General features: G+C 39.0%; 1 protein-coding gene across 1 annotated transcript in view; it reads left to right on the top strand.

The window, feature by feature from the left end:
• atrnl1b (attractin-like 1b) overlaps positions 1–26,395 on the top strand; it is a 610,807-nt gene that overhangs the window by 549,645 nt on the left and 34,767 nt on the right. The window contains 1 exon segment of the mRNA XM_052026988.1: positions 6,905–7,019. Coding sequence (XP_051882948.1) covers positions 6,905–7,019 — 115 coding nt within the window.

Below are 26,395 nucleotides of genomic sequence, written 5' to 3'. Positions count from 1 at the left end.
GTGGTCTGTTCCTTTAAGAGCTGGCTGTGAAAATTTCTCCTGCTGTGCTGCATATTGAGAACCGCGAGAGGTTGCAGCTCACCAGTTTTAGCTCAACATTTCACAGGGAAACCTGACAATGTTGTTTTATGAACCTCGCAATTAAAGTTCTCGCTCTTTATGCAACTTTCACAAACAGCATCAGGGTGATTCACAATGCAATCTTAATGTCAAAAAAAGAGAGCGATTTTTAAGCAATTATCTCTTTTTTTTAATCCCAGATGAGCTCAGAAGAATGAATTGTGAAACTAGTTTATAAAATTTATACTGTATTCCCCAGGGCACAGAAGAATTAGCATGAATTGATCAGGATGTTTCAAAAAACTGATAGGAATTGCTGGAGTAGATCTGGAGAAGTTACTCCTTCTGGTGGGAGATTTAGATAAAGAAGACATAATCTGAAATGAGGGTTAGAATACCTGGATTTAAGATCTGGATCCCATTTTAAGGTTAGTAAAAATCTGGTGCTCCCTTAAAGTTGCTTTGGATTTATTGAGTGGGCCTCTTCCCCACACTCCAGATTGCCTCATGTTACTTGACCTAGATCCACATTTGAAACTTCTAGCCAAGAACTGACCTTGGAACTGATTGGTGATATCCTGCATGGCGTAAGACTTTGGCATGATCAGGTCATGTGTATGAATCAGAGCAAACCCTACTCATGAAACCTACTGATGAAACAATTGACATATACCAGCAAAGCCTTGCCCCAGTTTTGTTTCATGTCAGAATTCTCAAGTTTTTGGAATTTGGTTATTCAGAAGCCTTCCAAAAATATTAAAAATAATTTTAGTAAATATATAAAATGTATATAGAAAAACATTCTTAATTAAAAACACTAAGCAAACACAAATAATTAAAACAAATGTAACTTGGTTTAATCTTACTTCTCGGTTATAAAGTCACTGAAATGAATGGGCAGTGTCCACAAGTAGATTTCTCAGTGTCTCAGAAATGGTGGATTCCATTGTTGTGCTCCACATGAAGTTCCCAGTTGCAGAGAGGACTGATTGATTCACCAGCTAGAATCTCTCAGTAAGTTTGGGTCTTCTGTGTTCAGGTGCACGTGCACTGAAGGTCCAAATTTGCTATTACTTGAAAGGAAAATGATGGCAGGAGACCACAGAAACCCCGACATTTACTGGCTTGATTCAGCCCAGTGAGATTGCCAAAACGATTGTCATTTCAGGACTGAACTAGATTGATTTTTGCGTAAGGTTTCCAAGGGTTATGAAGCAAAGGCCAATTGAGATTTATATCAGCTATGATTTTTCTACATGTCTGAATTAGGTCAAGGACCCGTACCTAATGTTCCCTAGAAATCCCTGGAATAAAAGATATAGTAGGATTACACTTTATCGCGGTTGAATATATAGCAAACGTCTACAGGAGAATAATAAGGGAAATGCACCAATCATGAATTTTATAATTATTGGGTTATTGCATAATGAACTGCAAAATGTTAATTTAAGCTTCAGTTTTTAATCCAATAAATGCAGTCCTTAATTCTAGACTGAACTATGCTGGCTATTATGCTTTTTGAATTTAATAATTCTGTACTTGGCAATATAGTTGATTGATTGGAGGCAATTCATGTCTGACTCTGCGCAGTAAGTGCTTCAATAACTTCAAAATACTCTAAAGTAATTATGGTAACAAATGGAATTTCAATATCATTATAATTATATCTTTACATTCCACTCAGTTTTGTCAAGGTATTCTGCAGAAAGCAGAAATGACTAGTAGCTTCAAAGCATTGTCTTGATAAATTATCCCAGTAATCTTATCTTGAATGCATTTAAACTATGTGCTTGTCACAGACAAAACCAGTAATTAAGTCCTTAGCACGAGCCCAGGGAGAAAGGTCAAGTGTGGCACTTGAACTAACAAATTGAAAGTCACCTGCCTCGAAAGGTAGAATTGTGAAATGCAGTTGCTACGACAGCTAACCTATCATTTAGAAAGGAGCCAGATTCACAGTGACACATTAGAAATTTAATGTGGTTATTTGAAATAAGACTTCAGGAATTCTTGTACAAATCTGATGTTGAAGATCTTGTTGATTTACATTATTCGACCAGTGAAATTATTTGAAAAGAGCTCTGTATCCCATGGCATGCTCTTCCAAAATCCAGCATATCCCCAAATCCTATAAAGTCACTATTTTCTTTTAAGGCCTCTCCTGGCCCAGAGTGACCATTTGGCAAACTAGGACAACTCCTTTGCCTTCTTGAACAGGATGCATAGTGCTGTGTTAATCAGCAGCTCCTTTCTTTGTGACAATCCCAAGGAGTCTTGCATGATTTCTGAGGAACCAGTTCACCCATGCGACCCAGTTGGTCTGAAGCAACTTCACTTGCTTCACCGTTGAACTCCTAGCTTTTGTTACTTATGAAAACTGACTTAATTCTAATACTGAATCTGTCAGAAAGATGCACCGCTGCTGGAAGCACTCAAATGTAGCTTCCAATTAACAGGCAGAAACTTGAGCAGCAGGCAGTGTAATTTTTCTCATCATCTTTAAGCATTATGCTGGATTGTCATCTCCCCTGTTTGCTGCAGCAACCTGATTCTAAACACAACAAGAAGTTTCCCCCATGAAAATGTGCCTCTAATTAAGGAATGTGGTGTCCACCAGGTCTGCTTTTAAAGAAAACTATAAAAGGAACTTGCCTGCAGGTGTATAGTGTTAGCTATACACTAACATACACTAAACTAAATTCTTGGTACCAGTTAAGATTACTCAGGGCTGCAGTATTTCAGAGATGTATCATAACTTTGGCATTATTATTTCTTATCATGAAATTATAGCTAGGTGCATGCATATACATCTTACACCTGCAGTTTCTTTTGTAGCAATACCGTCCTAGCTCTGGAATTCCTTTAACAATGAATGATTACTAAGGACCACAAATGTTTTTTGGGAAAATAGATCCTAAGTTTGGGACTGAGGAGGAAGAGCAAAGGTTTCTCAGATTTATATAAGCAATAAATTTCAAGGTCTTCTGTCAAGTCATGTCTATTAACCCAGTTAGGTGACAAATGTTATGCTGATTTATATCTCAATATCTTTATTACTTTTAAGATGGCCATTTTTTCTCTTGAGAACTCAAAACCATGAACTTCATATAACCTTCAGTCTTCTCTAGTGTTAAACTTAGGTAGTGAAATGGCACTTATAAGATCTCTTTATTACTCACATGTGCATCGAAACACACAGCGAAATACATCTTTTGCATAGAATGTTCTGGGGGCAGCCCACAAGTGTCGCCACACTTCCGGCGCCAACATAGCATGCCCACAACTTCCTAACCTGTATGTCTTTAGAATGTGGGAGGAAACTGGAGCACCCGGAGGAAACCCATGCAGACACTGGGAGAATGTACAAACTTCTTACAGACAGCAGCCGGAATTGAACCCAGGTCACGGGCGCTGTAATAACGTTATGCTAACTGCTACACTACTGTGCCTGCCCCTACAGTACCGTGCCTGCCCCTATACAATTAGTTACAGAGTTGTGCATTCCGTTCACTCCATCCTGTAGATGAACTCACTCTTCTTTCCAAACCTGCTCCTGTATAAGTAGCTACTAGGTCTCCAATTGATATACTCTCCTAGATCCAATTTGCACATTGATATAAGTCACTTCATTACAATTGTCAAATCTTGCATGTTACAAATGGCTACTTTGGAACTTGAAACAAAAATAGAAAATGTTGGAAATTCTTAGCAGGCCCACTGAGTATTTCCAGCATTTTCTCTTTTTATTTCAGATTTACAGCATCTGTGGTTTTGATTTCTTTAAAATGTTCTGCTGCTGCACTATTGTTGTTTAGTTTAACCCATTTTCCATCTTTTTCAACTTTGTCAGTAAAACAAAAGTATTCAGTGGAATGTTGACTTCTTTAGTCAGCAATCCATTAAGGCAGAGAGTATTGTATCCCTGGCACACAGCCACACGAACAATCCATCTCAGAGCTATTTTCTTCTGTTATTATGGATGCCCAATACTTTATGGGATATGGGCATCATGGGCAAGGGCAGCATTTATTGCCCATCCTTAATTTCTCTTGGGGAGTTGATGATGAGCTGCCTTCTTGAACCTACTTCCTCAGGAGGCTAAAGAAATTTGGATTGTCCCCTTTGACTGTGATAAGACTATTGAACAGTTCCCTTATACAATGAGATGGACTATGACCTCACGATCTACCTTGTTGTGACCTCACACCTTACTCTACTGCACTTTCTCTGTAGCTGTGACACTTTACTCTGTACTGTTATTATTTTTACCTGTACTACATCAATGCACTCTGTACTGACTCAATGTAACTGCACTGTGTAATGAATTGACCTGTACGATCGGTTTGTAAGACAAGCTTTTCATTGTACCCTGGTACAAGTGACAAAAATAAATCAATACCAATACCAACTTTTACCGATGCACCATAGAAAGCATCCTATCTGGATGTATCACGGCTTGGTACGGCAACTGATCTGCCCAGGACCGCAAGAAACTGCAGAGAGTTGTGGACACAGCCCAGCACATCACAGACACCAGCCTCCCCTCCTTGGACTCTGTCTTTACCTCTCGTTGTCTTGGCGAAGCAGTCAGCATAATCAAAGACCCCACCCACCCAGGACATTCTCTCTTCTCTCCTCTTCCATCGGGTAGAAGATACAGGAGCCTGAGGGCACGTACCACCAGACTTAAGGACAGCTTCTACCCCACCGTGATAAGACTATTGAACGGTTCCCTTATACAATGAGATGGACTATGACTTCATGATCAACCTTGTTGTGACCTTGCACCTTATTGCACTGCACTTTCTCTGTAGCTGTGACACTTTACTCTGTACTGTTATTGTTTTTACCTGTACTACATCAATGCACTCTGTACTAACTCAATGTAAGTACACTGTGTAATGAACTGACCTGTACGATCGGTATGCAAGACAAGGTTTTCACTGTACCTCGGTACAAGTGACAATGATAAACCAAAACCAAAAACCAAAACCACTGCAGTCACTCTGGTGATGTGGTGATGGTACCCTGCAGTGTCGGGAGAGAGGGAATTCCAGGATTTTAGACCCAATGACATGAAGAAACGACAAAATATATTTCCTTCAGTGTGACTGGGAGGGCAGCTTGAAAGTGGTGGGTTACCATGTGCCTGGTGACTGTTGTCGTTGGTAGTTATTGTTGCATGTTTATCAGAGCAGCCTGAGTAACCGTGGTTTTTTGTTGTAGATGATAAATACTGTAGCCTCAGTACTTCAGAGGTGGGGAGTAAATGTTTAGGATGGGCTGCTTTGTCCTGCATGACAGAGTTGCCTGAGTGCTTTAGGTGCTACACTTATCTGGCCAAGTTCAACATGTTCTTTCCTGCTCCTGACTAGTTGCTCTAAATGCGTGGAAAGGCTTTTTAGAGTTATATGGTGAATCACTGAACCCAGCATTTCCAGCTTCTAGGACATTAGTGTTTATGTGGCTGCTCCAATTGGTATTTGGTCAACAGGATCCCCTTTTCCACAGGAGGAAGATTGTGGGGGATTTGCAATGGTAATGTTGTTGAATATAAGGATCAAGTGGTTAGATTCTCCATTGTTGGAAATGGTCTATGCTTGGCATTTGTATAGTACAGTTGTTACGTGCTACTTTTCTGCCCATGGCCTGATATCACCTGGGTCTTTGTATAGTGCATTTAGCTGTTTCAGATACTGAGGAGTTGCAAATGGAATTGAACTTGTGCAATCATCAGCAAACATACCCACCTCTGACACTTTCATGGGAGGAAGGTCATAGCTGAAGTTACTGAACATGGTTGGTGCAAGGACTCTGCCCTCAGGAAACTCCCTCAGCAATATTCTGGGGCATCTGAGATGGCTCTCTAAATTAAAACATAATCTCAGATGTTAGTGAAGAGGATCTGCAGGGATGGTTGGGCTGGGTGCGACCTTGCTGCATCCAGAGTATTAACCAGTACCAAGTGGTTAGTACATTTTTTTCAAGTTACTGTTTTGTAGTAATCTGATGCAGCTAAATGGGTTGGTAGGTCTTTTTTAGAGGACGGGTGTCAAGTTACATCTAGGTCAGACTTGGCAAAGATTGCCATCTTAAAGAGCATTCGTTCAAGTAGAAAAACAAACACCAGTGAAAGTACATGACGGACACGAATATCTTGGATACTAAGGCTATTCTATTTGTTGTTCTTAGTTGAAATTCTACATAATAAACAGCTGAGACATCGTTGCAATAAAGCAACAACATAAATCAAAATAATTGACTGTCGTCACTGTAATGAACTCCATTTGGTTGCCATTTTGCATTAGTTTTGCATCTAGTTCATTTGGAAAGAATATCTCTTATGGTCAGAATGAATGATTGTGGCACTTTGTTTAAACTTGAAAAGTCACTTGACTGATGATTATCACAGCCTTGTTTATCTGTTTCACTGCACATCTGAGCATTTCTAAAACACATCTCCTCATCAGTTAAAACTTATGACAAAACTGTCATCATTATCTAAATAAAAACTTTTAAACTGTGCATTAATGTTTTCTTCGTTAGTTTATTCAAGTAGTTTTCAGATGTTTGCAGCTTTCACAACTTCCCATGATATGTGTGAAGTCTTGGAACTGCATTGAAGTGTTATTTGTATCTGCAAAGCCGTAAAACTGTAATTAAATAAAGTTTAGCTCTGTCTTAGATCTGTCACAGTTCTCCTTATGCTGGGAGCTTGATTAACATTGTGGCTAGCGTTATAGAATATAATGCAATCATGAGGAAGATGGAATGTACTGTGTCACAGGCAATCTTCACTTAATGTACTTGGCTTTAAATGCAGTACTGTTTTCATGTTTTGCAGGGATCTCCCAAACCAATTGCTGTGGAGCCTTGCTCAGGAAACAAAGCAGCAGTTCTGACTGTTTTTATATGTCTGCCACGAGGTCCAACTGGCACCCCGCCCCCTGGCCAAACAGGTGAGGCAGGTCTCTTGGTTTAGTGTTGGAAGTCCATTGAAAGACTAAGGAATGCTTTCTCATGCCTGTGTTTACCTTGTGCATTATTAGGCTGTGGGGACTCTGAAGCAAAGCGACAGCTTTCATCATTTTCACTTGTCTCAAAGAGGTTCAACTGGTACTTAGTTTGGTGTTGGAAGTCCATTGAAAGGTTGAGGAATCCTTTCTCAAAATATGTCTATTGAAGGAATTTTGACAGTATACATCTAAATTTAAGACCCCAAAGTAATTGATATTCTGTGTAGTGAGAAGTCACAAACACATAGTAAAGGTACAAGTGTACACATTCTACAGAACAGTCTCAGAGACCTGCTGACTTTCCAAGTTCCACAGCGCAAGATGATGAAGGTGTTTCTCACAGTTCCTCCACTGAGATCTTTACTGCACCTGGAAGATGACTGTTAGAAACTATCACCCTGCTTTTCCAGTGACTATTCTGATATTAAGTCAAATGTAACATGAGCATTTTGTCAATTAAAATGAAACTTATCCAATTTCTTTCCAGGACCACTAAAATAATTTTAATCTGAGAGGAATGCTGGTTTCAAGCACAGATAACTTTTTTTTTGTTCTTTGTCAGTGTTTTTTAGGAAAGATCCATTGCAAAACAATGTACTGCTTTGTACGACTTAACTCTCTTGGTAAGGTTTATATAAGTCAGCACAACATCATAGGCTGAAGGGCCAGTACTGTGCTGTACTGTTCTATGTTCTTTGTATCATCTCATACAATATGTTTAAACATGATACTATGGTGAAGAAGTAATATTTGTTTGATAGTGCCCATATTTGGCAGCCTGCCAGTAACAGCAGATAGAAGTATTAATTACCTGAATTGTTCGACTTTGTACACAGGTGCCTGGAACTACCAGGATGAAGAGAATCATCTTAATGCACAGTTCAATTTATCACTGTTTCGATACTGGATTATAATATTAGTAGCTGCATTGATTTTCACAACTGATATATGCCTTGTGCTGGAATTTTAAATCCTGCCCACTGGGTAGTCAAGAAGACTAAAACCCTACTCCTGCATGCAGTATAGTTAATGCCCATGCAGTGTACTACATTTAATCACAAATCCCTAGTTTATGCTCATGTTTACCCTGTACATTATTAGATTGTGAGGACTCAGAAGCAAAGCAGCAGTTTTGGTCACTTTTACTTGTCTCCTCAAAGGTTCCATGAACAGATTGCTCCTACATTTTTGATTTGAGTCGTGCTACAGCCCCTGACTCACAGTGGGTATGTTAGCATCGTGGTTATGTTACTGGAATAGCATGCGGTACCCTGGATACCCACAATGGCAGTGGTGGAACTTAAGTTCAACTACTTGAATAAATCTGGGATTTAAAAAAGAGCTGGTGCCCATAACAGTAATCATGGAATTACTACTTTGTAATTTGGTAAAAGATCTATCTGGTACGCTAATGTCATTCAGGAAAGGTTATCTTCAACCTCCCCCCACCCCCCTTATATGGTCTGATACATGTATGGCTCCAGATTCACCTCCTCAGTTGAAGGGCAGCTAGACATGGGCAATAAATTTTGGCCATGAATAAATAACAATTGACTGTCTCGTATCACTTTCTGCATTCAGATAATAGACTGGGGTGCTGACTTCCTCTTATTCTGTCAATATAAAGGTAATCCTTCCTCTCTCCACTGCCTTCCCACCCTCTAGCTGACTGAATTCAAAGAGCCCCTTTACAGCTAAAGTAAAATAGAAGTGGTCTTTCCTGGTTACTGGGCCTGGGATGAGATTATTAAGAGATGAATTTCATAATCTGACATAATGATTTCATGACCCTTTGAGTCTACACAATATTATTTTTATAAGACACACTTTCAAGTAATTACTACGTATTTACTACGTATTACTACGTATTACTATATTACTACATGTGTAATTACTACGTATATTCCTGTCTATGCACTAGAAGATACAGCCACAGTTTCATTCTTATGCATCATCTTTCCTTGTAGTTATTTCTGGCTATATATCTTGAATCAAAAATACCCTGAGCTGGAGCAGAAATGCTACTTGCTTAACATAGGCCAAAAATTAGTGGTTAGGAATAAAATTGTTAGAATGCAGGAAATCTGACACCGAGTTGTAGAGTTTGTAGAGGCACAGTCAAATGCATAGAGCCTGGTGTTACTGTCTGTGATTCTCTATGCTAAACAGAGTGGAAAGTTGCAGCCTTCTCCAACTTAACCTGCAGAATTAGGAAGCTAATTTTTCTTACAAGCAATTCTCACGATAAACAAAAACTTATATACATTTGTTACACTTTGATGCCAGTGGTAAAAATGAGCTTTTTATGGCATATTAAGCCACAATCTTTGTTTAGTCACCATGTTAACTGTGGCTTAGTTGAGAGCACTCTCACCTCTGAAGGTTTTAATTCAAGTCCCATTCCAGAGATTTGAGTACAAAAACCTCAATAAATGTAACCCTGCAGTACTTGGGCAGTGCAGATCTTAAGAAGAGCCGCATTGTCAGAAATATTGTTTTTCAGAAGAGACAGTAAACTGAGGTGCTGCCTGTCTCTTGGGATGAAATCCTATTGTATTGTTTTAAAGGTTTCTGTTTTGTCTTTGGCACTGTTTATGCTTCCATTGAGATGAATATAAAAAAGCAGATTATCCAGTCAATATCATATTATCATTTATGGGATCTTGCTATGCACATTTTGATCTATTTTCTGCATTACAAAAGTTACTAAATTTTAGAAATACCATATTAGCTCCATGTAAACACAGCCATGTTCCTTTAACAATTTCTCTGGCCCAAAAGCACTCATATTAATAGTGTGGATAGCAATTCCTTCAGATAAATATTTCAAAACTTCACACCACTTTAAAGTATGTTCTTTAATTTTTAAAAATTATAATATGTTTGCTTCTACAATTGGATTGTAAGGGATCTATTTTTTTAAATTTTGCTCTCTCTAAAATGTTTAAAACGTAAAAATTGTGATGTTTGCTGTCTATAAGAATTCTACAGTGTTGCCGTATATTTGATGACATCACTGTCGCTCTTTACCAGACCAATAAAAAGTAGGAAATGGAACATACAGGATTTGGATAGAGTGGAGGGATTTGGTCAGAACAATAGCTTCCCTCTTGCTGAGAACAGTGATCAAATGATTGCAGTTGCTGATGACTTTGAAGAAAGGCACCAGAAAGATCTGGAATTCTCTGATAAAAATTGAAAACTGAGTGGCTCGCTTGACCAATCTTTGAGGGAATTTAAGAATCCATCATCGGAATCACTTATAGCCCTGCTTTATAGCCTAATGGCAGATAGATTTTTATGACAATCCTTTAATTTAACAGTCATCATTGCTAACATCCAGTAATTTTTTAAATTCCAGATTATTATACTTCATAGCTATAATGATGGGAATTTGAACTCAGATTCTTGGATTATTAGTCCAGTCCTCTGGGTTACTAATCCAGTAATTTAATCACTGTGCAATCACCGTACCCATTAGGAGCCTTCTCCAGTTTGAACAACAGAACGTTAGTGGTTCCTTTCTGGCTACAGCCCCTTCTGTCAAGGGGTCTGGTTCCCGCCAGTAAAATTAAGAGGAGACACCTTGCAAAAGATCACAGACCAAATCTCACACATCTTGAATATCGTGTTTTATTACTTAAAAGCACTGGATGCATTTCTAACTTGAAATTCTGTTTCTATTTCAAAAGAAGAAAACCCCAGGGTAAGGTTTTAACCTGTCAGCATGACAAACCAAAAATAGACTAAATCCCTGTTACCTTATAATGACATTTTTTGTACAATGTACCACTGCAGAGCTATATTTTGTATAGAAAACATTGGTTAATCTTGGTTTGCTTGCTCTGCATTCAGGGGGATTGAATTACTGACACTGTGAAAAGATATTTGCCAGGGAATTAATAATGCATTAACAAAAAATTGAATTAAAATTGAGCCTTAATACAGCTTTGCTTTCCAAGAAGAATTTTTTGCAATGTATAGATTTTTTTTTGACTTACACAATGGCAGTTACCCAATGTATATTTTTAAATAGGCTGGCCATATAATAATGATGCCGGAATAAGGAGCTGCAATTATTCTTCTATACTTTCAAATCCTTGCAAAAGCCTCTAATTTAATGTTTGATTTAGCAACCAGCCATTTGGTATTCTGACATCTTAACATAAAACAATAATTTATACTGTTTATTGAAACAATCCTGAGTATGCAGTCAATAGGAGGATCAATATTTGGCAAAGCCATATTCATCTGCATATGATTTCCTGAATTCCACGTAGCATTTAATTAAACTATTCAATTAGATCGACTGTCTTTAAAAAGCATCTGTGATGAGTGAAGTAACATTACATTTCAGGTCAATGCTTTTCTTTAGGACTGGAAAAATGTTAAATATGTAACAGATTTGAAGAAAGTGGGATTGGGGGAAAGAACAGAAGGGAAAGTCTGTTACAGGGTGGAAGGCAAAATAGATAAAATGACAAAAGAAGATAAAAGCCCACTAGCACCTACCGTTACCTTGCACTTTCATCCCTTTTGACATTTAATCATTCCTGCCTTCACTTGACCTTTTGCTCTTTACTTCCTCTGAATTTTGCACTGTTAAAACCCATAATATCCACATACTTTTTTTTTTCCAATTCTGATGAAAGGTACTAAAACCAAAAAGATAAATTTGTCTCTCCTTTCCACTTGCCAGACCTGCTGAACATTTCTAAATTTTTGTTTTTATTCTGTTTCTAGTATCCAGTGTATTTTGTATATTTTTTTTCTTTATGAACGTAATTGCTTTGTCAACGTCTTTGGCACCCTATTTAAAAATGCAACACAGACATGTTGATAAGGAGCCACCTAGTTCTTGCAATACTTCAGAGTTTCTTCAGCTACCGTTGGGTTGCTCTTGGATTAGTTTCTTTGGACTGCTAGTGTACTTCTGATTTTTCTTTTTGTTTGAGGATCTTTGACTACTGGAGCTGATGGTAATCATTCGTGAACATGACACGTTTACAGAGGGTTTTTGTACAAAGACACCTGGCAAATATCTTTTCATTTCAGCGTGTCTGCTGCTTAGCTGCCATTTCGGGAAGTCTGCAAGTGTTGGAATGTCCATAATTGTGTTCTCTAGCTTGTTACATCCATCCAGAAGCATATAAATGAATTTGAAGGCAGAAATAGTTGATGATGCAATTGTTACCTGCTGTCAAGATGCCACAATTCTGCATCACTTGTCAATCCCATTCCTTCCATCACCCCCTCTCCTTCGCTGACCGGTTGGCCAGAGGCTGCCTGATTGATGGCTACAGTGGTCCGTTGCAAACTTTGCTAGGGACACCTCTGAAGGTTAATGATAGATGAGGTTCCATTAATTCCATGCTTCCACCATCCCCTTTTGAGGCAAAATTTGATTGCCTAGAAAGTCTGTTGTTCTGTGATATTTTCACCAACTTTTTGTTATCTGCTGCACCCAGTGAAGTCAACCCGCTAGGCCAGCTGTACAAGGAAGGCAGCATGCACTGAGGATAATGAAGAGCAAGGCCCATCCATTCTGCTAATTGTAGAGCTTTGTGATACACAATTCGTTGAATGGTTTAGCAGCTGAAAACCATTTATTCTCCTGTATCTATAAGCCCCTTCTGCAGCCAGCCCTAAGTACTGCATTATCTGTAGGACAGCCCATGACCCAAATGCAAGTGTAAAGCTGTTCATCAATGACTTAGAATCTAGTACTGCACACAGTACTGATCACTTAGCTGCAACTCCAGAATTCTGCCCATGTTAGTATTTTTCAAGGTGCTCTTTGAGCCTGGGAGTTAAACGGTTCTGGGCCCACAACAAAGGTGTTTCAGATGATTTTAGGTTGTCAGCGTCAAAGAATTCCAAAGTCAAAGTAGAGTTTATTGTCATATGCACAAGTGCATGTATGGACAGGTGCAATGAAAAACTTGCAGCAGCATCAGAGGCACATAGGCATCATATAAACAGTTATAAACACTGCCAATCCTGATCTTTTAGGGCAGTCCCACCCTAGAATTTATTGCATTATCTTTAGGACTGGAGCTGCAATAAATGTTGCAGCATCATTGAAATCAGTTTCCACACTTTGTGGTCTGTACTGTCACTGGATAAGAGGTTGGCTGTAGTCTCTCTCAAGAGTCACTGACGTAGGTTGCTATTACCCCAGTGCTCCCACCATTCCAAGGGGGAACAGGCCTTAAAAATGTTGCTGTATCCATGCTTTCCATCAACTTGCTATAAAGAATGGTGTCAGAATCTGTAACCTGAAGATCTTATGACAGATGCTGGAGAGTCCTGGATATGCAGTTTGCATGGAGGTGACCTCATGCTTCATGGTGATGGGGGTGACCTCATGCTTCATGGTAGGTCTGAGAGACAGTACTGGGGATGAGCACCACAAATAGGAGTAGATTTCTCCATGCTGCCTGACACATTGAATAGTGTCACTGATGAATATTCCACTCCATGTAACACTTTCTAATGTGCAATTGCTTTTCACCTTTTTTTGTAGCCTTGCATGTGCTTGTAGATTTGCATACAAAGGTTTTTATCACAGGAAGATGGCTCAGGGATTTAAAACTAACCTTATTTTGACATGTGCCAACAGCAGGAACAAAGTGCTTGAGGTTGTGTTTTTGCAAATCTCATTTGATTCTATTTCAATGAGCGCAGTGATCCTGTTATAATAAAATCCTCTCTAATGACACCAACATCAATGCAAGCATTTAAAAAGTGTCAGGGGAATAACAAAAGAGTTAGTGCTGCCACCACTTATGCATGCATTTCGCAGAGGATGCTCCAGAATCAAACTTAACATCACAACTTACTATCAATGTAGTGTATGTAAATGCATGTGATGTCATTCATGACATATTCCATTGTAATGCATATCAATGTTGGTGCACTTATTTGCAGAGCATGAAAATCTTTGAATAAACGAAATGCAGCTGTTTGATCTCCTCATCTCATGTGCATCAGCCTGTTTAAGAACCCACTAGGAATATATACCTTACACTAGCAAAGATGGGATGGCAAAGAATCCTAATTTTAAAGCTCAACATACAAAAAAGATGAACAGCAAGTCTCATCCTTTAGGACATTTCCATTTTTTTCAAACCTGCTGAGTGCATGTGTCTGCCAAGGTGACACTGACAGAGATCCACCAAAACAGAGCCCACAAAGGCATTCTGATCCCTGCTGGCTTGGAGAACAACTATACAACTATTAATTAACTAGGTGCTTTCAATTGTGTATATTAAAAATATATATATATATATATATATATGAAAAACTTCATGAATTATGTACATTTGCCATATATTGTCATCTTTGAGTATGTTGAGTGACCACATACATGCAATTGGTAAACCAAGTCTAAGAAACTTGGAATTAATTGCTGCAAGAATTAAGTGATGAGAACGTAGGTGCCAAGATTTGTAAATTTGTAGATAACATCAAAACTGGTGGTGTGATGAACAGTGAATAAGGTTATCTAAGCTTGCAACAAGGTGTAGATTAACTGGGAAAGTGGGCAAAGGAATGGCTCTTGGAATATAACTCAGACAAGTGTGAAGTGATGCATTTCGGGAAGTTAAACCAGGGCAGGACTCACATGGTAAATGATAGGGCCCTGAGAAGTGTTGCAGAACAGAGAGACCGAGGACAACATATACATAATTCCCGGAAAGTGGGGACACAGGTAGACAAAGTGGTGAAGAAGGTGTATGGCATGCTTACCTTCATCGGGCGGGCACTGAGTACAAGAGTTGGTATGTCATGTTGCAGCTATATCGGAAGCTGGTGAGACCGTTCCTGGAATGTCATGTGCAGTTCTGGTCACCATCAGAATCAGATTTATTACCACTGACACATGACGTGAAAGTTGTTGTTTTGCCGCAGCAGTACAGTGCAAAGACATAAAATCTATAAATTACAGAAATAAATAAATAGTGCAAAAAAATGAATAATGAGGTAGTGTTCATGGGTTCATGGACTGTTCAGAAATCTGATGGTGGAGGGGAAGAAGCTGTTTCTGAATCATTGAGTTTGGGTCTTAAGGCTCCTGTACCTCCTCCCCGATGGTAGTAATGAGAAGAGGGCATGTCCTGGATGGTGAAGGTCCTTAATGATAGATCCTGCCTTCTTGAGGCACCATCTCTTGAAGATGTCCTTGGTGGTGGTATTGTAGGAAAGATGTGATGAAGCTAGAGAGGGTGCAGAAAAGATTCATGGGGATGTTGTCAGGACTGGAGGGCTTGAGTTATGAGGACTGGAATGAAGGAAGCTGAGGGGTGAACTTAGAGGTTTATAAAGTCATGAGGGGCATAGGCAAAGTGGGTGGACACACTCTTTTTCCCAGGGTAGGGGAGTCTAAAACTAGAGGACATAGGTTTAAGGTGACAGGGGAACGATTTAAAGGGGACTTAAGAGGCAAGTTTTTCCACACAGAGAGGCCGGTGGGTATATGGAACAAGCTAGAGGAAGTAGGAAAGGTGGGTGCAACTACAATATTTATAAGACATTTGGGCAGGTACGTGGATAGGAAAGGTTTAGAGGGATATGGACCAAATGCAGGCAAATGGGACTAGCTCAGGAAGGCACCTTGGTCAGCATGGACGAGTTGGGCTGAAGGGCCTTTCTCCATACTGTATAACTTTATGACTCCATGAAGTAATAGAAAGATTACAAAACCAATTTCAACCAGACCACTGGAGATTTGGAAAGTTATGAGATTGGAACCTGTAGCCAAAAGTCAGGAAACGACATTAGCGATTAGTTAACATTAGTTGTACTGAAGAAACTGTTGAGGCATTGTAACATCAGTGCATTCCTGCACTGCACGTTGTGACATAAATTTGAGTGTGGACTGACTCATCAGTCTAACGTATTAAGATCTACGACTATGACTAAGTAATACAACTGACTTTGCAAAATAACCAGTAGCAGGGAAAATACAAGAACCTAATATTAAGTAAGTGGTATGGCACATGGAAAACAGTATTAGACAGAGTCATAGTTTTATGAAAGAGAAATCATGTTTCACAGGTCAGTAATATCCTTGTAAGTTTGTAGCTAACAAAAAGGATGTAGGGGAACCAGTGAGTGTGGTGTGTTTGAACTTTCAGAAGGCCTTTGATACGGTGACCAACTCCTGTTTCTTTTTCTTATGTTTTCATGTTGTTAATGTAACAATTCATTCTTACATATTTTTGAACATGACAAACGTTTAAACTGTAGCTTTTCAAAGTTATCTCAGCAGTGAATAATAACTGAAGAAATTTTAGAAATTGTCTTTGGAGGATTCACTTTTGAAGTCAGCTCAAATCTGTTGATGTTAATGAAGTTCTGCGCATTGCCTACATCCTAGCCAGTATTCTGATGATCAGCAAGTATTATTGCAGTACACCAGATGTCCTGCTTCATTACAAATATAAATTAATGTTTTCCTGATTGAGGAACCTGTAATTGATGACCACATTCCAATCTTCACAGTTCATCAAACAAAAAAATTAATGGTGATTGACATGAACATTTGGATTTTATAAGCTAGAATTTTGATGATATTCTACCCACTTCCACCTCTAGGGATGCAAAATTGCTCAATATGGTAAGGAATGTAATTCAGAGCTGGAAGTGCCTTGCTTGCCATATTGATTTAGGCTTCAAAAAAGTGTCCATAAAACTGTGCCTGGATCCACTGTTTGGAACTTGGCACATGCAAGCAACAAACTGAACACATGGTTGATGTTCTGTTTGCTAAACTGATTTGACCTGGTGTCCCTGAATCTGGGCTGACTGAATTCAGAAGCATGTGGTTTAACTGTAGCCTAGCCAGCATTGGCAGCTACCACTAAAGAGAAATATACTTACAAATGTGGAGTCAGGAATTAGCATTGCTGTTCTGGAGACTGCTGCTTTTACTCAACCTTCTTTTGATTCTCCTCCTCCTGATACCCTCTTGAGCATGGTTTCCTTCACCAATGGATGGCTCGGCCTGGATTTCAATCTCCCTCTTATTGTTGTTTCCCTCCTTTTCCTGATCATTGCATCCCTACTCTTTCCCTTTCACCCCCAATTCACACTTCCTGCCCATACCATCTTGAATGTTTTCCTTTCTCCTAGGGCCATTGCTAATGACCCAGTGGCCCAAAATTGAAGTTGTCTTCATCAACATGCTGCTTGGAGATGGTGAGACTGTACCTGTAACTCAATCACTTGCAAATGACCCACAAGATCCAGTAAAAACCCCTGTGATGCTGAAGGAACTCAGCAGGCCAGGCAGCATCCATAGAGAAAAGCAGGCAGCTTCCACTGATGCTGCCTGGCCGGCTGAGTTCCTCCAGCATCTGAGTGTTTTTCATCTAGATTCCAGCATCTGCAGTCCTTTATTTCTCTTTCACAAGATCCAATGTCAGGTGGGCTTTAGGCCTACTGCATGCACTTAGTTCATGCTGGACTAATCAGTTTCTAGGCTTATGATTTTGAAAGTATACAGTACAACAATAATAGAATAATAAATTGTATACTAAATGGTATTTTTTTTAGTTTTAAACATCTGAATTGCCATGAGAAGAATCAGAATCAGGTTTATTATCACTGACATATGTCATGAGATTTGTTGTTATTTTGCGGCATCAGTACAATACTATCAAAGATTTACCAGCATTCCTGAAAATTTTCAAGCACACCTTGCATAATTCAAGTGCCACACATGCTAATTGTAATGTCGAACTTTTCTAAGTTAATTCACACCCTGCTTTGTGATAAATTAGCCAAGCAACATGAAATACAATGATGACTGTGCTCATTATTTAGTTGTACGAAGAATGTGCATGTGACAGTGTCCATAGTTACTCTAGAATAACATGCTGAACATTAAGTGGGATGGTCTTTATGTCCTTAGGAAACAGTACCTCCTCTGACTTGCCTTGAACATTGGTGCAGGTCATTCAAAGCTGGCACAGCAGTTTAATCACTAATTCAGTGACCTGGACTAACAATCCAGAGACATTCACAAATCTAACCATTGCAGCTATTGACCCAATTATGGATCAAAGAGCAGAATTAGAGTTATAGAGTCATAGAGCAACACAGCATGGATACAGGCCCTTTAGCCCAATGAGTCCATGCTGACCATGCTGTCCACCTAGCTAGTCCCATTCCTGCATTTGGCCCATATCCCTCCAGGCCCCTCCCCTCCATGTACCAATCCAAGTGCTTCTTAAATGATACTATTGTACCTGCCTCAACCACTTCCTCTGGCAGCTCATTGCATATACTCTCTGCATGAAGAAGTTGCCCCCTCAGGTCCCTTTTAAATCTTTTCTTTCTCACCATAAACCTCTATCCCCTAGTTTTGGACTCTCTTACCCTGGGGAAAAGACTGTTACTGTCCACCTTATCTATGCCTCTCATAATTTTAAACATTTCTATAAGGTCGCCCCCCTCATTATCCTACCTTCCAAGGAATAAAGACCTAACTTGACTTAGCTTCTCCCTATAACTCAGGCCCTCTAGTCCTGACAACATCCTCATAAATCTTTACTGCACTCTTTCTAGTTTAACCACATCTTTCCTATAACAGGGTGACCAAAGCTGTACATGATACCCCAGAAGAATTATAAGATAAGATAAGATATATTTATTAGTCATACTGTTTGTACATCAAAACACACAGTGAAATGCATCTTTTGCGCAGAGTGTTCTGGGGGCAGCCCACAAGTGTCGCCACGCTTCCGGCACCAACGTAGCGTGCCCACATCTTCCTAACCCGTATGTCTTTGGAATGTGGGAGGAAACCTGAGCACCCGGAGGAAACCCATGCAGAAACAGGGAGAACGTACAACCTCCTTACACACAGCGGCCAGAATTGAACCCGGGTCGCTGGCGCTGTAAAGCATTGCGCTAACTGCTACACTACCGTGCCTGTCCACTGAATTACTCCAGTAATTCCAGAGGTGAGATGAGAATGAAAATGAATGGTCTTTACATAAGTCAGCATTTGACAGATTAATTGACATCAGAGGGAAAGCATGCCAATATCTGGAGTTTTACTTCAACAGGAAGGAAGATGTTAGTTCGAGATCACCCTTCCCAAACCCATGACATTGTAGCAGTATTTCCTCAAGGCAGTGTCAGAGGCCCTACCATTTGCAGCAGTTTCACCTTCCTTTCTTAATAAGACCAGATGTGGAAGCTTTCATTGCTGATTACCCATATTCTGTTTCATTTGTTATTGACCAGACAATGAAGCAGTTCATGGTGACATGCAGCAAAACCTAGACAACTTTTGGGCATGAGTTAATACCTTGTCAAGTAACATTGGCATCACAAAAGTGCCAGGCAATGACGAGCCTTTACCACTTATATTTTCATTCATTGGCATTACCATCACTGAGATCCCCACCATCAACATCCTTGTGAACATTTTCCAGGAATGCAAATGAACCAAGCACATAGGTACTGTGGATACAAGAATAGGTCAGATGCTGCATAGCTTATTGTAAATAAGTCATCGTCCAACTTATTTGCCGTCTAAAAGGCACAAATCAGGAGTGTAATAAAGTACTCTCCACCTGCCTGGAATTGTACAGCTCCAACAACAATGATGAAGCTCAACATCATCCAGAATCCCACCTGATTGGCACCTGATTCACCAATCTAACCATTCATCTCTGGCGTGCCATGCCTGCAGGATATACCATCTTCAGTTATTTGCTTAGGTTGCTCAGATAGCACCTCTCAACACCCTGACCTCTACTGCCAAGAACGGCAAGGCCAGCAGGTGCACACAAAAGCCATCAACTTCAGCTTCCACTTTAAGTCGCACACCATCCTGACTTGAATATACATCGCTGTTCCTTCGTTGTTCTGGAATTCGTTGCCCAACAATATTATGGGAGTGCATAAGCCAGAGAATTGCACCACAGCCTTCTCAAGAGACGCACAATAACTGGACTGGTCTTGCCAGTGAAAACCCTGTCTGAAAAATTAATAGGAGGAATTACAGATGCACACAATATAATCTATATACATATAATACGTGTAGATTTCCCAGCAAAGATAGAATAATATTAAAACAGTCAGATTGTGTCTTTCTTTAACATCAGAAGCCAAAATTAATATAAAATATTAATGTGGGAATAGTAGAACATTGAGCAGAGCAAAAAGTGTTTATTTTTACAAATGAAAAAGGTTATAAAATATTGTGTTTAACTATTAGATCGCAGCGGCTCCACAGTACCAATGATGTTAATGTTGTTGTACTTGGCTGTCTGACCTATGCAAGCTAATTTTGCAGCAGTGCAACTGTATCTGGTGTCAGTACATAAAATGCTGTAAGTATATAAACTAAGCAATAAATCAGCATCTGCTGTTAATCTATTCCAAAAGCAACCCTGTTACTTTCTACTATAGGTCAATTTTCACACTGACAAATTTTACAACATAAAACATATCAAGTAATTCCCTAGAATTCACTCATCTGCATTTAGAAGTGTCCACGTATCAATAGCAAAGTGCCTAATGGAAGAGGACTCTTCCTTTAAGGAAATGTCAATTCTGATTTCATCAATCAAAGCTTGATCTGGAAATGCAACGATAAATTTTTGAAATGCATTGGAGCTCACATAAATGTTAATGTGATTGTAAACTGTTTGAATGATTTCATGAGTAAAGCTGTTATATCCTTATAAAATTAATCAATACAAAATGTTGAATGTTTAAATATTCTGTATTGATTACTGCAGTTTTACAATTAGTTCTATTTATGGTGTTATGAAATAATTTTGGAACAATTAGGCACTATAAAGCTGCTTCAATTATGAGGTGTTTGAGATTCTTAATTTTGAAAGTTTGAGGAGGTAAGTATGTCATATAGTTAATGGACACTTACATTTGAAATTAAAATTATTTTAATTTTTATAAGGTTCATTTGGCTGATGGGACTAATGGACAATTATGGTATGTTAAATCTAAAATCAAGCCATAGATCATCACCACATGCAGTGTTTGGAATGTTTCTCTCCCCTATCTTACCCCTTCGCTGGGGATTGCTCCATTGAGAGTTTTGAGGTTGGCAGTCAGGGTCATTTTGAATATTTATGGCTGAATATCATTAAGGAACTTTTGAAAGAAAGCTGCTTATAGATGAGTTATTTATTTCTCTCATCCCTATCTATCTCTCTTTTGGAAGAGAACAGGCTTCACAGTTGAAGGCATATTGTCCCACAAGTAAAAATGTTTAACAGTGGATTAGTTGTGAAATCTGTGATGGTGGCTCTTACAACAGCACCATGAGAAATCTTTCTTAAAGCTGACTTTTCTTAAAGATTGTTGATGAGAATTGAAATGTAACTGATGGTACAAAGCACAGAATAGATTAATGCACAACGTTGAACAAAATATATTGACTTGCACTTCTTCCAATCCACTATTCTGTGTTTGGTATTCACAATATGATCTCGTCTACATTGGAAGCAGATGGGATGATTGCTTTGTGAACTACCTGCACTGAGTTTACTAGAGTGACCCTGAGCTTCTGGTTGCTTGCTACTTTAATTCACCATCCACTCCCACTCTGATCTTTCTGTTACAATGAGGACCAAACTAAACTTGAAGAGTAACACCTCATCTTTCACCTGTGCATGCTGAGGTCTGCAGCAATCAACTTCTCCATCTCTCTCTTTCTGTATCTAACTGACCAGTTGATCCATTTTAGTTAGGACACTGATGATCATTCCAGTACTAAAATATTGCTGCAGGAATTCTGTGGACCTCTTCATTTGAATCATCCCTCATCTTAAGCTGTTAGGTTGTTGAATATTCCATAGTGCTTTGCTCCATGCCCATCTCCTTTGATAATCAAGCACCCTATATCATTAAGATCAGAATAACCTTAAGGTTTGGGCTGCCAAATGGTACTATTTAGTAAAGTTATATGAGTATCAGATTATACACATCTCCAACAAGAACTAATATCATAATTAAAAATTAGCTTGTCACTCTCTCTCACTCTCTGAAGCACCACAATCACTAAGCCCACCCCCACCCATTTAACAGCATTTCTACAAGCTTTAAGTTAGTACCCTTGTAAGGGACAACATATCTCAGCAAGAAAGTGCACATGTCAGATCTATTTCATCATCCAAGAAAGCACACTCTTAAATGGGAGCTTCCATATTTATTCTTAAGACCATGTTTTAATGGGGTTACCCAGTCATTGAAATTTTGGCCATAGTACCACTGGAGCCTGCCTTTATGTTTCAAAAGATGAAATGGAGCAGTATGGAAATTACTTTTGCATTCTGTGCATTTCTTTTTGACTTTTAGTATCAGTAGAGATAAGACAAGCTTCATTGTTCCAACTGCTACAAGCAACTGCCTAATGATGTAAACAACTTCTTAGGCAATTCTCAAAGGATTTTCATCCAGTGACCATAAATCATTGCATTGACAACAAGATGGATGCGACATACTCGGTGTTGGGACAGAGGGAGCTTGTGTCCCGCAGTATAAATATTGGAACATATAGCAGCCCTATGAGTGTATGAGGCTCACCATAGGTAATCAACTGTTTGAATAAAGATCCTTTTAGAAAATTTGGTCTTGCGGTTGGCAATGTTTAATACTCATGAAAGCATATTGTTTTATAATGTGTTGTAACTTCTATATTGATGAGAGTTATATAATTGCACTTCAGCATGCACATAGGTCCTGAGAGCAAAGATAAGGAATAGTTCCAAAACGTTACAAATAGATGAAATGGTTGTCCATTTTAATTCAAGAGCACTCTTTCTCATGAATGAATTCTATTACGTAAAAGAAAGTGTTACCGTTGGCTGCATTCTGATCATTGAGAATGGACAGATGTGGTCTAATGAATTCTCCTGAGGATATAGCAAGCAGATCAATGAAGTCAGTCCATTTGAGATAGTCTGCATGGACTTTGGCAAGGCTTTTGACAAGGCTGTACATAATAGGCTGGTCAAAAAAGTGAAAGGCAAGTGTGAGTAGCAAAGTCGATCCAAGATGTCCTCAGTGGCAGGAAGCAAAGGATAATGGTTGATGGGTGCTTTAATGCTCCAGAAGGCTATTACCAAAGGTGTTCTACAGGGCTCAGTACTGATCCTTTGCATTTTGTAATATGTACTAATATTTTAGATCTAATTGTTGGGGATATGCTAAAAGGGTTTGTAGGTGCTATAAAAAATTGGCCATTTGGTTGACAGTGAGATGGAATGTGGAAAAATAAAGATGGTTTAATCAGTTAGGCAGTAAAACAGAAGATGGAATTTAATCCAGAGAATGGTGACGTAATGCGTTTTGGTAGGTTCAACAAGGCAATAAAAGAGATGATACTGGGTGGTCTATAGTAGCAAAGAGACTTTGGACTGTACATCAACAGATCCTTAAAGATATAGGCAGGACAATAAAGTGGTTAAAAAGCTACATTGGATGCTTTCCTTAAGTAGTTGAGCCAAAGAATATAAGCAGGAGTTTTTAATAGAGATGTATACCACACTGGTTAGGCTGTAGTTTGAGCAGTGTGCTCCATTCTGGTCAACACATTACGGGAAATATGTGACTGAGGGTACAGAGAAGGATGATGGGTGGATTGGAAAATCATAATTACAAGGAAAGATTGGGTAAGCTGGGGTTATTTTCTTTAGAACAGAGGGAGTAGAAGGTAAGGGGATATGGCAATGGACTCACCAGTGATGCGAATAAATTAATAATTATCTACTTGGTGTTGAAGTTTGGTGGCTCCCAGGCATACCATTGTCATCAATAGGCTCACCCAGAAGATCTACTTCTTTTGATGGTCTCAGCACTAAAGCACAGTGTTGAGGAGCCAGCCTATCTTATCTAGGTGCTAGAAATTTGTTCTAGATTTGCCTTGAGGTGTTCTCTGTAAAGATGATGAATGATCCAGCATGGGCCGAGAAAAAATGTTGGAGTTTTTATTAAGTGAGCTAATTGTCACGAAGATTGGAATTGATTTGAATCCTGGCTATCTCATTGTTTGTCACAACAATGAGTAAAATTATTGTACAGTGATACTTGCTCGACATTCAACACACTTTTTCTGAGATGATCCCTTATATCTATTTTGAAATCTGATATAGATTCCTTGGGCAGGGGAAGATGCAGATATTCCAAACTTTATTCTTATCCTATAAAACTTGGAGAAGCATACACAGAAATTTTATTTTATGGGAAATTAAGCATAAGTATGGGACTGTGACTTACCCATCCATTTGGAAGCTTGTAGTCTGAGGGTTATGGAGGTAACTAATCCCCATGTGTGCCATATCTTAAGTAGCAGCACCTAAATGTAAAATATCAGGCAGATTTGTCTGTCTCACTCATCAATTTAACTCATACCTAACAGGGTCGAACATGTATCTTAAGCTAGTAAAGTTGGAATTTTATGAACCATATCATTAATCCAACTTATCTATAGCAGAGTTACGCTACCTTCTCTCCACTTATGAAAGTTTATACATCCAAAGTAAGATATTTTGCAGTGCTTCAGAGATAATAGTTGAAACAACTGAAAGTGAGAAAAACAGATCATTGGGCACTCAGAACACTGTTCTGCAATTTTCAAACAAACTCACCAACGCATTACACTTGTGTAGCAATGACTGGGGCAAGTGTTACTCTGTTTTATGTAGAAGAAATGAACAAGTGTGAGAAACAAGTGAGACTGGGAAGCTGAGTTAAAGCCGTGGGGTGGTTTCAGGTTCATAAATATTGACGATGTTTGCTGGCCCTGTCCATAAATTAACAGGCTGCAGTATATACAGGGATATCAAAACTTCTTAAGTGAACATACCATATATCAGCAGAACTATTTCACTAGACACGTCTCTTGCACTGAAGGCTTTTGGATTGCAGAGTATGCAGGTCTATTTGATGTGGAATTGTCTGGCCCTTTTGGGAAATAATGTGAGAAGGAGTGAGCTCAATTATTCATAACTCTGCTGGGTATATTAGTGGACAGTTTATTTGCTGTTCTTCAGCAATGCATTTCTACTGAACACAAATCATACACATTCTACGTCAGAAATTTTTGAGTAGAAACAATGTGCCTAGACAAAGAGGGTAAATCATTGATGGTTGTCTAGATCTGTTGATCATAAACATCACTTTTTTATGTACACTATTCAGTTTATGGGCAACCATTGTAGCTATTTCAACAAGTAAGGTTCTAAAAGCAGCAATACAAATCTCAAGATAAGCTATTGCTGCTGAAATTAATGAGAGAACAATATTACTCATGGCATCAGGATAGCACCTTGTCTTTACAAACAGATGAATTAGGAACAGGAGTAGGCAGCTCAATCCATTGAGCTCACTTCACTGTTTATTAGATCAGGGCTGATCTGAATGTAACCTCAACGCCACGTACCTGTCTACCCACAGTAACCTTTCATTCCCTTGTTTGTCAAGAGTGTATCTACTTCTATCTTAAAAATAATCAAAGACTGCAGTTGCTCTTTGAGAAAGAGTGGTCCAAAGAGTCACAGTCCTCTGGGAGGAAAAAATAAATTGCCTCTGTCTTTAATGGATCACCCCTTATTTTTAAACAGTGACATTTTGGTCTAGATTCTCCTGCAAGATGAAACATCCTCTCCACATCCACCCTGTCGAGTCCCCGGAGGTTCTCATTGGTTTCAATCAAGAAACCTCTCGCTCTCCTAAACTCCTGCAGATACAAGACCAGCCTGTCCAACCTTTCCTCATTAGTCAACCCATCTATTCCAGCTGTTTGTTGAATAAACCACCTCTGAGTTGCTCCCAATACATTTTCCATCCTTTCTTAAACAAGGAGATCAGTACTGTACACACTACTCCAGATATGATCTCACCAATGCCCGATATCCCTGCTTTTGATTTCAATTCCCCTCATAAATGATAACGTTCCTAATTACTAGCCTTTATATATCATGCACCAGGATATCGAAATCCCTTTGCATCTCAGGGCTCTGCAACCTCTCACCGTTTACATAATCTGCACCTCTTTTATTTTCCCTTGCAAGGTGGGTAATTTCACATTTTCCCACATTATCCCATATTTATCCACTCACTTAACCTATCTATTCCACTTTGCTGACTCCTTATGTCTCCTCAACTTATTTTCCTATCTATCTTTGTGTCATTGCCTTCTTTGAATAATGGTATTTCTCACATCTATCTCAGCAGGCATTTATTATATAAAATGCAATACTCTCTCAGATTATAGAACTGTACAACACAGAAACATTCACCCACCATGAACATTGAAGACCTTCAAGCAT

Source organism: Pristis pectinata, chromosome 12 (assembly GCF_009764475.1).
Source record: "Pristis pectinata isolate sPriPec2 chromosome 12, sPriPec2.1.pri, whole genome shotgun sequence".
NCBI classification, from domain to species: domain Eukaryota; kingdom Metazoa; phylum Chordata; class Chondrichthyes; order Rhinopristiformes; family Pristidae; genus Pristis; species Pristis pectinata.
Note: the sequence above shows the minus strand (reverse complement) of the source record. Positions and strands in the feature narration are given on the sequence as shown.